The sequence below is a fragment of the Alosa alosa genome, chromosome 13 (genome assembly GCF_017589495.1).
Source record: "Alosa alosa isolate M-15738 ecotype Scorff River chromosome 13, AALO_Geno_1.1, whole genome shotgun sequence".
NCBI classification, from domain to species: domain Eukaryota; kingdom Metazoa; phylum Chordata; class Actinopteri; order Clupeiformes; family Clupeidae; genus Alosa; species Alosa alosa.
This window is the reverse complement of record NC_063201.1, coordinates 4595476-4610708: the sequence shown is the minus strand read 5'-3', so window position 1 is coordinate 4610708 and position 15233 is coordinate 4595476. Positions and strand designations below refer to the sequence as shown.

At 40.7% G+C, this 15233-nt stretch overlaps 2 protein-coding genes across 2 annotated transcripts in view; both read left to right on the top strand.

The window, feature by feature from the left end:
• The first annotated feature begins 2409 nt into the window (after positions 1-2409).
• LOC125306555 (carcinoembryonic antigen-related cell adhesion molecule 5-like) lies at positions 2410-7571 on the top strand. The gene is made up of 5 exons (XM_048261978.1): positions 2410-2826; positions 3182-3514; positions 5612-5875; positions 6170-6436; positions 6640-7571. The coding sequence occupies exons 1-5, from the start codon at positions 2781-2783 to the stop codon at positions 6765-6767; spliced, it is 1038 nt and encodes a 345-aa protein (XP_048117935.1). The 5' UTR covers positions 2410-2780; the 3' UTR covers positions 6768-7571.
• A 617-nt stretch (positions 7572-8188) lies between these two features.
• LOC125305703 (hemicentin-2-like) overlaps positions 8189-15233 on the top strand; it is a 35322-nt gene continuing 28277 nt past the window's right edge. The window contains exons 1-4 of the mRNA XM_048260613.1: positions 8189-8207; positions 9202-9525; positions 10475-10747; positions 11331-11597. Of these exons, the coding sequence (XP_048116570.1) occupies positions 8189-8207; positions 9202-9525; positions 10475-10747; positions 11331-11597 (883 nt within the window). The remainder of the gene's footprint in view (positions 8208-9201; positions 9526-10474; positions 10748-11330; positions 11598-15233) is intronic.

Here is a 15233-nt window from a genome sequence, read left to right as displayed (position 1 = left end):
GTCCTTATTTGGTCTGTTTCCTGTCTTGCCTATTATCTCCCAATTACCTTCCCACCTGCATTTTATCTCAGTTCGTTTGTTGAGTATTTAAACCCTGTGTTGTTCATTGTTCTTTGTCTGATCGTCGTGTCTGTGTTTGTGAGACCTGCCTAAACCTGTTACCGGCACGTAAGCGCTGCCGACTTTTCAGTTTTTTGTGCTCTGTTTAGTTTTGAACTTATCCCGCCTGAGAGGTCTTTTGTTATCGAGAGCCTGTTTTTGTTGATCAAGTTTGTGGAGTATTGAATATTTTCACTCCAATAAACCAAGACCGCAAGATATTCTGTAATCTGCATTTGATTCCTCTGACCATCCTGACAGTTTCTTCCTATATGTATTTCCAATTCTAGGGAGTTTTTCCCTGTTACCCATGGGCCTTCTTTTCTTTTCTTTTCTGTTCTTTTCTCTGATTGTCTACCACTCTGTAAAGTGCCATGAGACATGTGTAATGTTTTGGCGATCTATAAGTGAAAATGGTTTAACAGCAATATACACTTTGTAGTTTGAAATGTAGATCTTCAACTGTAAAATGAAATCAAGTGGTTAAAGGTGCACCAAAAGCACAATATTAGTAATATGGATACTACTGTATACTACTGGTCTTTTATTTTATCTGCCATCAGGCTCTATAATACCGCTGTCATGAATCACTGCTCTGTTATTATTTAGGCTCTGTGTGCACTATTATATAATTTATTTTTTAATTCTAATGCTATGTATTCTTATTATTGCTGGATCCATCATCTTCCCTGGCTGTTGTAACAAGTAAATGTCCCCGGTGTGGGATTAAAGAAAGTCTTATGTTATGGATTTGTACTACTTATTAATTTGACCTAAATGATACTAAAACATGTAAACCATAATATTGAGTTCCTATTCTTATGTACATAACCGTGACATGACGTGATGCAGTACAGTTATCAAATGATACACAGCATGTTTATCATGGAATTATTAACTATTATTATTTTATTTTTTTTAGAATAGAATGTAAAATGTCATGATCATAAAGCTTCAGTTTACTGAGAGACTACTACATGCAAATTCAAAATACATATAATTCATGTGCATATAGCCTTCACATTTGTAGAAGGGTTTCAATGAGTCAAATTATTTTGACAAAATCATGTCACGTGCCACATCCAGGAAATGATACCAATGAAAGGATAGTCAAGGGCACTGGACAATGAAATGAGTTCACTGGTTGATTATTAACTGGCATTGCACCATAGCTCTTCATTAAAGAAAAGACAAAAAGAGGAAGTACCTAATCTTACCCCAGTTAGAGTAAATCCGTTTGTAAACAAACTCATTACTAGGGATGGGCAGAACGAGGCTTTGTGAAACAACGAAACGTTCGAAGCAATTGCGCCGGAATGTGTCGAGGTTTCGAAACAATCCGACACACGTAACTCCATGGTGACATCTAGTGGCCAGTTTTGCTAACATTACATTTTGACCGTGAAGCACAACTGCTTCAGACGAAGAATATAAATAGCTAACATGGAACGCTAGATTTCGTCCATAGCCACGTGGTTCAGTGGTTTACACACTTGCATTCGGCCGGAGCGGCCGGTGTTCGACTCCCTGCTGGTGCTTAGAAATTTCAGACTAGTATGTGCTTTCAGTAACTAGAACATTTTTATATCTGCCAGTTAGATGTTTTGTTATTTCAGTTTCATAGTACATTATCCTTTGGAATATGCTGGAGAGGAAAATGCTACAATGGTTTTAAAATGTAGGCTATGCTTATGGCCCAGGGTTTTTTTTTGGAACATGTTGTAGGGAAATAAAGGATACATGTGAAGCAGGTTAGACTAATCAGGTACAACATGGGAAAAATAAACAACACACTTTTTGTATGTCAACATACATTTTATTATAACAGTTGTTCTGCCGTCTTGGCATTTAATCTGTTTCTTGTTTTTGAATAAACCTCCCCAGCCTTGGAAAAAATTATTTCACAAGGCACACTTGTTGCTGGCATGCACAAATATTTTTTTGCCATCACAGTTAGGTTTGGATAAACCACTCTCCTCTCATGCCAGTATTTCAAAGGGTCAGCTGTTCTTGAAATAAAGGCATCAGTCATATCTTTTTTTTACTTCTGCTACTATCTAAATATTAACGTCACTAGACTATCTATCTAAACTATCGCTCACTGTCTGTCTAGCCTGTCAATTAATCTATATCACTAACCTATAAATCGCTATATCTTTATATGTCTCTATGTCGCTATATCTCTCAAAATCTCTCTCCTCACAAAAACCCCACAAAGATAGGATGTGTTTGAATGACTTTTAAGCATTCTGGGACTTTGTAATTTAGATCAAACAGGTGTTTAGGCTATTCGGGTAATTGGCTCACGCAGCAAGTGTGCCACCTGTCCAAACCAAATTGAAACACCACGAAGCCTCACTAAGCCATGGTCACGTGACATGGGCGTTTTGAACCACACTTCGAAACACTGTTCGAAACACTTGCGTTTCGGAAGCTCGACACTGTTTCGAAACGTCAGCTTCGAGCGTCACATCCCTACTCATTACACCACTAAACTTACCAGAAAGAAATTGCTTAAGACCATTTTACAGCTAGGATATTGCGACAATAAGTACCACGTCCCTGTTGTGCAATGACTGAGTGCACTCTGAATGTACACTGTAGGCACAAGATACACATTCACAGAGGTCCCAGTTGCTTTCAAACTAAATGTGTTCTGATTTGATCTGGAAAATCGGATTATGGACATGGCTCAGGCAGTGATTCTGACTGTTACCCTGTTAATAGGTAAACATGATCTATCTATCTATCTATCTTATTACCTTTAATGCCTTGTGGACTTTTAATGGGGCTTTGTGGACTATATTTAGAAAAAGACGTAGTGTCCAAGGTATTATAGAAAATTAGAATTATATGTATTACATGTTTTTTGTATAGCAAGATGCACAATATGTAGATTATCCTTAAGGAATGAAGATGTGTGCAAACTTTGATCTGAATATGGCTTCCAAGGCAAGTAACGCTAAACAGGGTGTGACTAATACATTTGTGTGAGGTAGGTGTGTTTTATGTATATAAATACATACAGTAGGGTTTTGTACAGTTGGCTTGTGACATTTTTGTTTTGCTTTGTTTTTCACAGGTTTGTGTTGTTTGGGACAACAGCAGTCATTATTGCCATCTGAACCCACCATAGGAGCTGTGGGGGAAAACGTGACGTTCACCACAATCAACCGTCCCTCATCCTCCTTCAAAGAAATCAGCTGGAGATTTCAAAGCATCCCCATCATCGCCAGTGCAGGTGCTAATAATATCACCTTTGGGTCTAACTATTCTGGCCGTGTCCAGCTAGACACCCTGACCGGCTCTCTGGAGCTGCACAATCTAACTCTGCAAGACTCTGGGGAGTACACAATCACCATTAGGCTTGCAGGAGGCGCAGAGCTTAGTGGGAGAAGACTTCTAAAAGTGCTGGGTGAGTCTGGTTATATTAGACTAATGTATTTTCCTATTCTTCTATGAGACTTTTAAAACATATTATGCTTTGGTAGATACATGTTTTGTCTTAATAATTAATGCCATTTAAGAACATACAACACAAAAACCTATTAGACAAAACATTATCTTTTTGGATTACATTGTGTACAGTACATCTACACTACAAGGATACAGGGATACAAGGAAGTTTATTGTCACATGCATATAGTTACTGGAAGTAAGAAATGCAGTGAAATTATGTCTGGTGTCAACCTATTTGTGCAAAGTGGGGGAAAAAGTGCAGTAGAAGAGGGGTTTAGTAGATTAAGTGGCAAGGGCTGCATAAGAAAGGTGGGGGAGGATTGGGGGTGCACCAACAAGGAGCACCCAAGAGCAACAGGGGCATGGAAAAACTCCCTTACCAAGGAAGAAACCTTGGGCAGATCCACGGCTCAAGGGGCTAACCCAACTGCCAGGGTCTTGGTGTGTGTGTTGGGGGATGACAGGGGAGATGGGATAGTGTGCTGTGTATGTGGGGAGGGGCAGTGTGCAATATGTGTGTTGGAGAAGCTTCCTCATGAGACAATGTGCTGTGTATTGGGGGGGGGGGGGGGGCAGTGTGCTGTAAGTATGTTGGGGATGTGTGTTGGAGAAGCTTCCTGATGTATGTAGGGGAGAGGGGGGGGGGTGTACTGCAAGTATGATGAAGGGACTTACTATTGCAAGCAGAGTACTGTATGTATGATGTATGTGAGTGATGAAGATGTGAGTGTGGGCGGGAGGGGAGTGTAGCAGTGACTGTGTGTGTGTGTGTGTAGTGTGCGTGTGGGTAGGTGGGGGCAGTGTGCTGTAAGTATGTGAGGTGATGACAGTGATGATGTAAGTGTGTGTGTTTTTTGTGTGTGTGTTGGGGATGGGGGTGGGTTGGGGCAGAAAGGCTAGGCAATCAAGGACATGGGTAGATGGAGGAGAAATAATAAATAAAAAGTTCTATGGAGATGTGCAAAAGTTGGAGAAAGTCAGATACAGTGTGTGTGTGTGTGTGTGTGTGTGTGTGTGTGTTTTGACGTGTGATGAAATAAGAAAATAAATAAAAGGTCTATAGCATAGGGTGAGGGATGTAAAAGTGCTAAAAGTCTTGTAGGTGTGTGTGTGTGTGTGTGTGTGTGTGTGGGGGGGGGGTCATGAGTGCTGAGGAGTGAATGAGTGCAAAGTCAGTATAGTGTGAGTTCAGAGTTGGGAAATGTTTGAGAGTGCTGAAGAGTGAATGTGTGCAAAGTCAGTATAGTGTGAGTTCAGAGTTCGGATGGCCTGGGGATAAAACTTCTCCTGAGTCTCTCAGTTCTGGCTTTGTGACTACATAGGCGTCTTCTTGATTTCAGCGGTAGGAATAATCCATTGTTAGGATGAGAAGAGTCCTTCAGAATCTTTTGGGCTCTTAGGAGTACTCTTCTGGAATAGATATCTTGTAGAGCAGGGAGTTGAGTTCTTATAGTACGTTCAGCTGAGCGCACTACTCTCTGCAGAGTACTACAATCTCTAACTGTGGAGTTCCCATACCAGGTGATGATGCTACCAGTTAGAACACTCTCAACCGCTGAAGTGTAGAAGGCCTTCATGATGGATGTAGAAACTTTGAATTTCCTTAGCTGACGAAGGAAGTAGAGTCGTTGTCTGGACTTCTTCAGAACATATTGAGTGTTAACAGTCCATGTTAGGTCTTCAGTAATGTGGACACCAAGGTATTTAAAACTTGTGACTCTCTCTACAGGTTGCCCGCTGATCATTAGTGGGGTGTAACTGTAGTTCTGCTGCTGCCTTCTGTAATCCACTACCATTTCCTTGGTTTTATTGAAATTCAGTGTCAAGCTGTTAGATTGACACCACTGTGCCACCTCATCAACCTGATCCAAGTAGAGCTGTTCATTGTTGTTACTAATCAAACACTATGGGCAATTTCATCTGCATTTTATCTGAATTAGTCATTACAAAACATACATTATTTTCATCATTTAAGATTTTGCAGAATTTAACGGTCTTGAAAGTCAGTGATGAAGTAGGCGTTATGATGTAGGCTTCTCCATTTCTACCACAGCTCCTGTCTCAGATGTCTCTTTGGGGGCCAATGCGACTGAGCTGATCGAGTTCCACAGCTCTGTTCACATCAGCTGCACTGCCACTGGCTCCAACGTCACCCTAAAGCTCTATGGCGGCGGTGTCAATGTCTCTGGCACCGGACTGACTGTGATTGACAGTGTCACCTACGGAGTGAGGAGAGGTGACAGAGGGCCCTACGTATGTGAGGCCTCCAACGCTGTGAGTGCGGTTATCGTTCGCACCCTGACCCTGAATATTCTTTGTGAGTGAAAGATTTCTGAATGGCCAAATGATGCAACCCATGTTGAATGAATAAAATGAAATAATAACATTACCTCTGTTTTCCATATTGCTCGTACCACACATTATCTCCGCTGATTGACACAGTTTTGCTGTATCAGTCCAATAATGAGGATTTTGATGATTTAGTCAAACAAATATGGTATATGTAAAGATATTTAATGGCTAAATTTCTTGGTGTGAAACACCTGCAGTTATGAAACTGGGCTGTTATATGTTGTTGTTGTTGTTGTTATATGGGCTGTTTATTTCACAGATGGACCGGATGAGGCAAGAGCAGCAGTGACTCCTACGATCCCATTCTACAGTGCAGGCTCTGACATCACCCTGTCCTGCTCCTCTGAGTCCAACCCTGCTGCCCAGTTCCAGTGGGCACTGAATGGAACCCTGCTAGGCAGAGAAGGACCAGAACTACGACTGGAGAACGTTCAGACCAGTGAGAGTGGAGCCTACAGCTGCTGGGCTAACAACAGCAAAACCGGGGGAATTGTTCAGTCTAGGAGGCTGTATATTACCGTGTTGGGTAAGAGACAACAAAATGCATAAAGTACAGCACTTATAATATGGCACAAAATATGAGGAGGTATTTGTTGTGATACACATGTAATTATGTTTGCTGATAAACATTTATATGATTTTGGTGAAATGAAGATTAGAATTTATATGATTTTGGTGAAATGAAGATTGTTAATTTAGCTCATGAATGAACTCTTGGTTTGTTTGCAGAGGACACAATTGGTCATCAAGGCTTGAGTGGAGGTGCCATTGCTGCTATAGTGATATGTTCTCTGATGGCTGTAGCTTTCTTCACTGCCATCTTGTTGACCATACAGAAGTTCCTCAAGAAGAGGTGAAATTCACTGGATTAACAAGAGCCCCAAATGGAAAGAGTATCAAGATAAGCTGCACTGTATACTGTCGTTATCCATTTTTTTCTCACAGCAACAACATTGTCAGTTACAGTTTGACTTCAGTGACATTTGATTAGCTTGTTTCCCGATCCATCTCATAAGAGTCCTATGCATACTGTGAATATACTGTACTTCAAGATACCTTAAATCCATGTGTCTGGCATCTATTATTATCATTCAGGTAGGACTGAGCCTGCATGAGATGAGGTTGATGGGCATGCTAGTGCAGGTGATTATTATATTAACAAGAAGGTCCAAGTTAAAATGTAACATGTCACCTAGTGCAAAGTCTGTAGGCAACATATTACTCATGGGGAACACGGCTGTTACAAAAAGGCCTGGTGGAAAGTAAAGTGAAGCACTTTGTTCAGAGTTCACAGAGTTTTAATATTCCCCCCAAAACATATTCCAAAAAGTATTAGTTCAGAATGCTATTACAATATTTCCTGAAGAGAAATAACAGTTGTAATACAAGTACCAGCATATACCATTATAACGCTGTGTGCAGTATTCATGACAGTAACTATCCGTGTGGGGATATATTTTTCCAATTAATTAATTAATTTATTCTCTATTCTAGGTTAAGTAACATATCCACAGCTTTATACCTTAATCGAGGAAATGCAGTTTTGGTTTTGCATGTATAATGTGTTTGTTTCTTATTCTATGAAGTAAATGTAAGATATGATAGTGTTTGAAGTGTACATCTCACTGATATGAGATTAAATAAAATTACTGTAAACCATATGTTGCAAGTCTTTTCATTTAGCCTACCTCATCAGGTCATATTATGCACATTAAGGAACCTGGCTAGTCTAGCATGCGGTAGCCACACAAGTTGTGTCTTCAATTCCCAACTGGCACTGTTGTGCCCTTGAGCAAGGCACTTAACCCTGAATTGCTCCAGGAAGACTGGTCACTTCAATTGGTATCTGTAAGTCACTTTGGACAAAAGCATCAGCTAAATGCATAACAATAAACACAGACTGAGAAACAAAACAAACAAACAAAAAAGGCTGTTGGACGAGAGATGGAAACCAAATTCTTATTAAAGTCTCTGATTACAGCCCTTAGTACCAGGTAGAGCTACAGTAAACATTGGAAAGTAATACAAGTGGCTCAGGAGGTAGAGGAGTCGTCCCGCAAGGTTGTTTGAGCCCAACTCCTTCTGATCCTGTCAAAGTGTCCTTGAGCAAGACACTTAACCCCAGTGCTCTTGGTGAGCAGGACACATAACCCCAGTGCTCTTGATGAGCAGGCCACTTAACCCCAGTGCTCTTGATGAGCAGGACACTTAACCCCAGTGCTCTTGATGAGCAGGACACTTAACCCCAGTGCTCCTGATGAGCAGGTTGGCGCCTTGCATGGCAGCCTCCTCCATCGGTGTGTGAATGGGTGAATGTGAGGCATGACAATGTAAAGCGCTTTGGGTGCTCACAGGAGTCAAAAAATCGCTATATAAATGCAGTCCATTTAGCAAAGATTAAATACGGCACAATACTGTTAACTACTGAAGTGATTGAGTGACAACTAGAACTTATCATTTTTAACACCACCCCAAAATGTTCAGTGTAGGCTACAGGAGTTTTTTGTCAGTCTCATAGCACATATGTCAGTTAATATTTTACGTGTCTCAACATTGACATTGTCGCAAACATTATTAAAGTTTTACATATTATTACACAATAATATGTAAAACTTTGAGGAACCAAGCCTGTAACTGCATGTCCACATATCACAGTTGTCCGTGAAGCTCTCACTGCCGCATTGCTCCACCAGAAAGCCTTACAGTACAGATAGTGGCTCAGGGTAACTTCGTATTGTCATGCTGTTTTAGCTCAGTAAGGACTATCCTTGAATTTAAGCAGGATCAGAGAACACCCTGGCTAGTCAGTTGAAGCTAAACCAACTGAATGTATCTGCACCGCTCACTCACCCTATATTTGCTCTCAGCAATCGGTAAGATAAATTACATTTCAAGGTGTGAGACCATAAGAATATGTGTTATTTGTATTTTAAAAAAAAAAAAACTCATGTTTCATAACCTTCATCTACTGTATGTCTGACACTAAACTGTTTAATTTACCATTTTAAAATACTTTTGAATATTTGAAGAGCTCTTTTCCAAAATGCTATATCCACCATTTTAATGGATTTTCATAAATCATTTTTTATTGTATTTTCCAAGTAATTTCAGAGAAACTGTAATTGGGTTCTTGCTATTTGATTTATCTTTACTCCACATCATATTGGACTAACATAACACTTATAATTATTTCCTGTTCTGTAAGAATGGACACACAATGTTTTAAGAGTACCTACAGTATTTATGAAAGCCAGTTAATGACCTCTTCTACCCATTATCACTTTTGCTTAGGCTTGTGTTCATGCCTAAATGAGTTACTGCTGGATGGGCCTCTGGATGGAGCAGTAGGAGACAGTGTGGTGTTCACCCTCACCAACCCTCCCTCTGCACCACCTGCAAGAATCACCTGGACTTCTCCATCCAAAATAGAGATCTTCACTTCACTTGGTGATGCAGAGTTGATACATCCTGAATATACTGGTAGAATCTCTGTGAACAAAACCACAGCTTCACTGGAGCTCAGCAACCTGACTTTCAATGACACCGGGGAGTACACTCTGGGCACCAACACTGATGGCATAGGACAGCAGGGGAAAACATCACTGGCAATGTTTGGTATGTACTTTATAATGCGTGCAGTATTCATGACATGATATACTTATGTACCACACAAAAAATAGTGTTACATTTATGTTACACATTTGGTTGGCTTGGATTTTTATGGTTATGGTTCAGTCCGCATCAACAGGACAGACCAACCTAGCTAACCTAAACCATGCCTAGGTTGGTTAAGAGTATTTGGATGTTTATTGTGGTAATATGGTGGCAACATGGTGCATAAGCTAAGGTAAGCTAACTGGCTCATTTGTTTTGTGTTTGTGATTGGCTGTGCCTAGGTAGGATGGTTAAGAGTATTTTGGGTATTGGATATTTCAATGTGGTAATATGGTGGCAGCATGGAGGGGAGTGTCTCCAGGACACTGGTTTCACTGTTAAGCCTTCATGAGGTGTCGTGGGCCTAACTTAACGAAACAACAGTGAATGAGGGTGCCCACTTGATAACCCCAATGACATGCCGCATACTATATACTGCTGTTGGATGGGCCATTTGTCTTGTGTTTGTGACCATTTGTTGGCAGATTTGTGGGTAGCGTGCTTTTTAAAGTTAATTTGAGTAGGGGCTTTTGAATGTGTTTTTACCTTGGATTTTAACATCTAACCCTGTGTATTAATCTAATGCATAAGGCGTTATATGAGGTGCAGTAAATGAAAATGTTTTTGGCCAGAGTCAGATTTCCAAATGTGCGTGAGTGTTAGGATGATTATTTTTCGATTTTTAAATGTTTGCCGGTGTATCCTGAATGTTTTGGCTCTTGGTTTAGCATACTTGACATAATTTGGCCCGTGGCCCAAGGTATTTGGGGACACCAGGTGTAAGGAATGCTATCCAAGACCTTAATTGTCTGACATGTTTAGTTGGAAAACCATTACCCATTACTATTACCGTCACATGATCTGCTCCAACAGTTCTACTACAGTGATCCATGTTTTATTTCACCTCCAGAGAAAATCTCCAATGTGACAGCAGAAGCCGATCAGAATGAGCTGGTGGAGTTCAACAATTCTGTCACTCTCACATGCTCCGCCTCTGGCACCTTGCCCTCATTTCGATGGTTTAACAGGAGTACTATTGTCACAGGAAGTGACAGAGTTCTGCTAGATAAGAGGAACCTCACTATATTGAATGTGACTAGATATGATGATGGCCCATTCCAGTGTGAAGTATCAAATAATGTCAGTGACCGAATGAGCACTGATGTCAATCTGACAATTCACTGTAAGTGCAAAATTCAGTTTAATATGTTAAATGTACATCTTACATAACTTATTCATAGATAAATTATTGTTGTTTTTTGTCTTGCACAAATGATTCTTGGCCAACACATGTTACTTTTCACTGAGAGTTTTCATATTGTTAATGCTACGAACAGATTACATGTCAAGGTAATGCAAACATTATGCAGACAACCTGCAAATTAGAAATGACATCTGGCCTGTTTCTCTGTCATCAACAGAGCCATCTAAGCACAAGAAGTTAATGAAGGTTTTGACATAATAAATCCCAAGAGTTCATAATGGCCATCCATGATTACATACATCAAAATTAATTGGTCTAGGTCAAAGAACGGCACACATTGTGATTGATGGATGCCAGTTTTGGGGGACAGAGGAGTACAGCTACCACAGCCATAAAGTCAATGCTGTATATACTCTGTAAAGCTATTAAGAACTCATGTAGGCTATTGTAAGAATCAATATTTTGCAATTGGAGCAAAGATCCCTCCCAGTGAACTCTGTATGTTGGGAACTGTAAATATACCATATCAAAATGATGATGAAATGTGTCATTATAATTACAGATGGCCCAGATAGCTCTGTAGTTTCAGTGACACCTGAAGCCTTGATCCACAGTGGAGGCTCTGACATCATCCTGTCCTGCTCCTCTGAGTCCTACCCTGCTGCCCAGTTCCAATGGGCACTGAATGGAACCCTGCTGGCCAGAGAAGGACCAGAACTACGACTGGAGAACGTTCAGGACATTGAGAGTGGAGCCTACAGCTGCTGGGCATATAATAGTAAAACCCAGAGGTATAAAGCATCATCACCAACAAACATCACTGTGATAGGTAAGGAAAAGTCATTCAGGCATATTTTCTTTACGAAGAGAGGAGTTGTTGAATTGATGATATCTTGCATCTGTCCATTTCACCTTTAGTCAATCTCAGTCTCTGTCATAAGACAGTCAAACCTCGGTCCATATTCACATAGCATTTTTTTGTATTTGGCAGACGCATTTGTCCAAAGCGACTTACAGTATGTGAACACTACATTATTAGTTAAAAGTAATTGTTTCAAAATAAAGCTGAAAGAACTTCATTAAAGGTTGTGTCAGCGATGGTGGGGTAACGTCACTTCTGTTGACGTTCAAATAAAACAGAGAGCTAGCTTGCTACTTCCTTCCCCTCCCTCCCGTGCAATTGAAACTCTCCTGAACGCCCATCTCGTCGGTTATTGGTTGGAACACTTTATTTTGCCTTTGAGTGGCTGACAACAAATGTTTTTGTGTACAGAGACACGTTTTTTTGACGGCCTGCTTATGGGGCGGGCAGCTAGTGGATCGTTAGGAAAGATTAGATGAATGTGATCATTTATGTTTGGGAGTTTTTTGGGCCTGCAATCGCTGATACAACCTTTAAGCATAAGAATAATAGTAATAATAACAACAATGTCAATGATTAAATCAATATCAAATACCAATAATGAAAATAATGAGTTTTGATATTCATAAAAAAACACAAACACACAAACCATTACCACAAAGTGGCCCCCTAAATAACATTAAAGGATTTTAACTGAGTTTTCCTAAAAACCTATCACAAAGCTGCTGAGACCAACTTTACAGTACGTAAGAAAACCTGACATCTCCAAAGATGAGAGTTTCATTGCTATGGTTCATGTAATTTCTAAAGCATGAGCTTGCTTGTCGTGACCTTGGTGATTAAGCATTAGAGCTCTCCTGAGAAAGCTTATGCTGCGTTCCAGACACATTTTTAAGCCTGTAAGTTACAATTTCAAGTCATGACTTACGACTTGGTAGCGTTCCAGGTAGTCAAGACAAACCCTTTCTCCATTGTTGTTTATATGTGTATGACATCAGAAACTGTAACTGGGAATAGAACGATCTGGTACGAGTTCACTGGTAGTAAATTACGGGTTTGACTGCCGTTCCAGGGCACTTTCACAGGTAGAAGGCTGTGAAAACATGGATTACGGGTTGCCTGGAACCAGGGCCGTCGCCAGCAAAAACATTCGGGCTTAGCCTATCTAACCGTTTAGCCGTCTAAACCGTTTTCATAATTTCCATTTTGCCTGCCCTTGCTGCTCACTTTTCATAAATTAATCCACAGACTCTAGCCTCATTTGGGCCACATTTATTATGGACAATAATATTTTGACAACTAAAGGATGTAATGACCTGTTGCTATCTTGACAATTCTGTTTGCTATTAAAAACAAACTATGTAGCCTATAGCCACCTAGCAGAGTGGTGTTTTAAATGGCAAGATGCATCATATGGTTCATGTTATGCCTAGCTGAAGGAGAACGAATCATTGAAGACTTACTAATAATCTACAAAGGCAAAGTAAGTATAGGCCAGCACTGTTTGGCCAGCTCCAAACTGTAGGCTAGTGAGTGCAGGGCAGGCTGATAACCAACCTAAACTTGCAGCCTAAATGACGAGAACAGCATGACTCCACCACCTCCTTGTCTTAGTTGCCTTTATGATTTACTTATTACTTTTTTTATACTAAAAGGAAATGGAAACAATGACATGCCCAAGCCTGGAACTAACTAACTGACTGACTGACTGTCTCTCTCTCTCGCTCTAAGTAGCCTACGTTCCAAATTATGTCTTATGGTAAGGTAACATTCAAGTGAGAAGTGAGAAGATGTAACGGAGGCGAACTGAGCTACAGTGTAGCGTGCTAGTTGCCCGTGTAAATCCTCACAGCCCTAACCTTAAGAACAGCTCTAACCGCTGAGTTGGAAGCCTGGGCTTTTGGTTCAGTGGTTAGAGCGTTCGACTCCCATGCCGGTGTGTGTCGAGGTGGCGGGTTCGAGGGCCGTGAGCGGCGGACGAATTACGACCTCTGTTACAGTGGTGCCGTGACCCGGATCATGGGAGTGAGGATTTAGGGTGGTGAGTGTAACGGAGGCGAACTGAGCTAGCGTGCTAGTTGCCCATGTAAATCCTCACAGCCCTAACCTTAAGAAGGCTTCTAACCGCTGAGTTGGGAGCCTGGGCTTTTAGCTCAGTGGTTAGAGCGCTCGACTCCCATGCCGGTGTGTGTTGAGGTGGCGTGTTCGAGGGCCGTGAGCGGCGGACGAATTACGACCTCTGTTACAAAGACACCCATGTCCTGCTTGTATGTTTGATAAATAGGTCCATCTCATCTCAAGTTTCAATAAACGATCTGAATAATGGTTTCATATTTGTTAGTCAACTTTGCAAAATACATTCGGGGCTACCATTAGTTTCCGGAAGTAAGTTCACATTCATCGACGTCTGGAAAAATATCCATATGTAAAGAGTTTTAGACCCTGCTTTAGGCTGACCAGCTATAACAGGAGTGACTCGTAATCATACAACATTTCATGTTGAGCAAAAACGAAATAAAGGCAAAGGTACAAGATTGCGTGCATATTTTAATTTCCAAGTGAAGGAACTACTCATCCCATAAGCCTTTTTGAACTGACACACTTCGAACATTTGCAGCCTAACGATAGTTTAAAGGAGAAGTTCGGTGTGATATTGACCTAAAGTGTGTTGAAACATGATACCGAGTGTGAACTTTTGTCTCATAGCTCATCTCGGCTTGTCCCCTGCACTGCGAAATCTGGTGCTAGTTAGCCGATGCTACCAACAGGTTTTCAATGGGGGTGCCTCGGGCATCAGGCTAGCCACGCAAATAAATCACTGTTTTACACAATTTACGAGGCTCAAAGTAGCTCCACACTTCATTGGTAGACTTCCGAGGGCCCTGACATTTAAAACGAGACATTGAGAACTTTGAAAAAGCACTGGTAGTTTATTTACAAGACGATTTATACAGACAGTACTTTCAGGAAGTTTACCCTTTGCCGCCATCTTGAATTTAGTAGATAGATAGATAGATAGATAGATAGATAGACTCGAGCGACGAGTACGAATGAACAGGTATGATAAGGGATCAGATTCCAAAAATAATTTTGTGGAAATGCATGGATTTCTAGTTGCTTCAGCATTTCCATGGCAATGGTGATCTCTACCAATCAAAGACTCTGCTTTTACCGGCTTTTACACGTTAGGATTTTGGGTAGTGTACAACTGTAGTACTTTTCAGTTCAATCGCGAATAAAAAAAAAAATTCTCAAAACAATGTTGATGCCCCATGAACTTTTGGCATTTATATGAACATACAATCGCTTAGTCATGTCATAGCTGGTTTTAAGTTTACCATGGATGGTTACGATTTTATGGCTTATACTCCAGTTGTCAATGGAAAAATTATATTGAATTCTTACTTCTGTAATCGGCGGTGGTCGGGACTGTTGAGCTCTATAGGCCTAGGTTTGGCATTTAGTCATAATCGTGGTTACCACCCACTATAAAGTTGCTCGGTCAGTAATTGGCTACAGAGGGCTTCTCAGACAATGGCAGAAGTGCCATTCCTTATGTTGAGGTTATGTGCCATCAAAATGATTTTGGAAACATTATGTTAA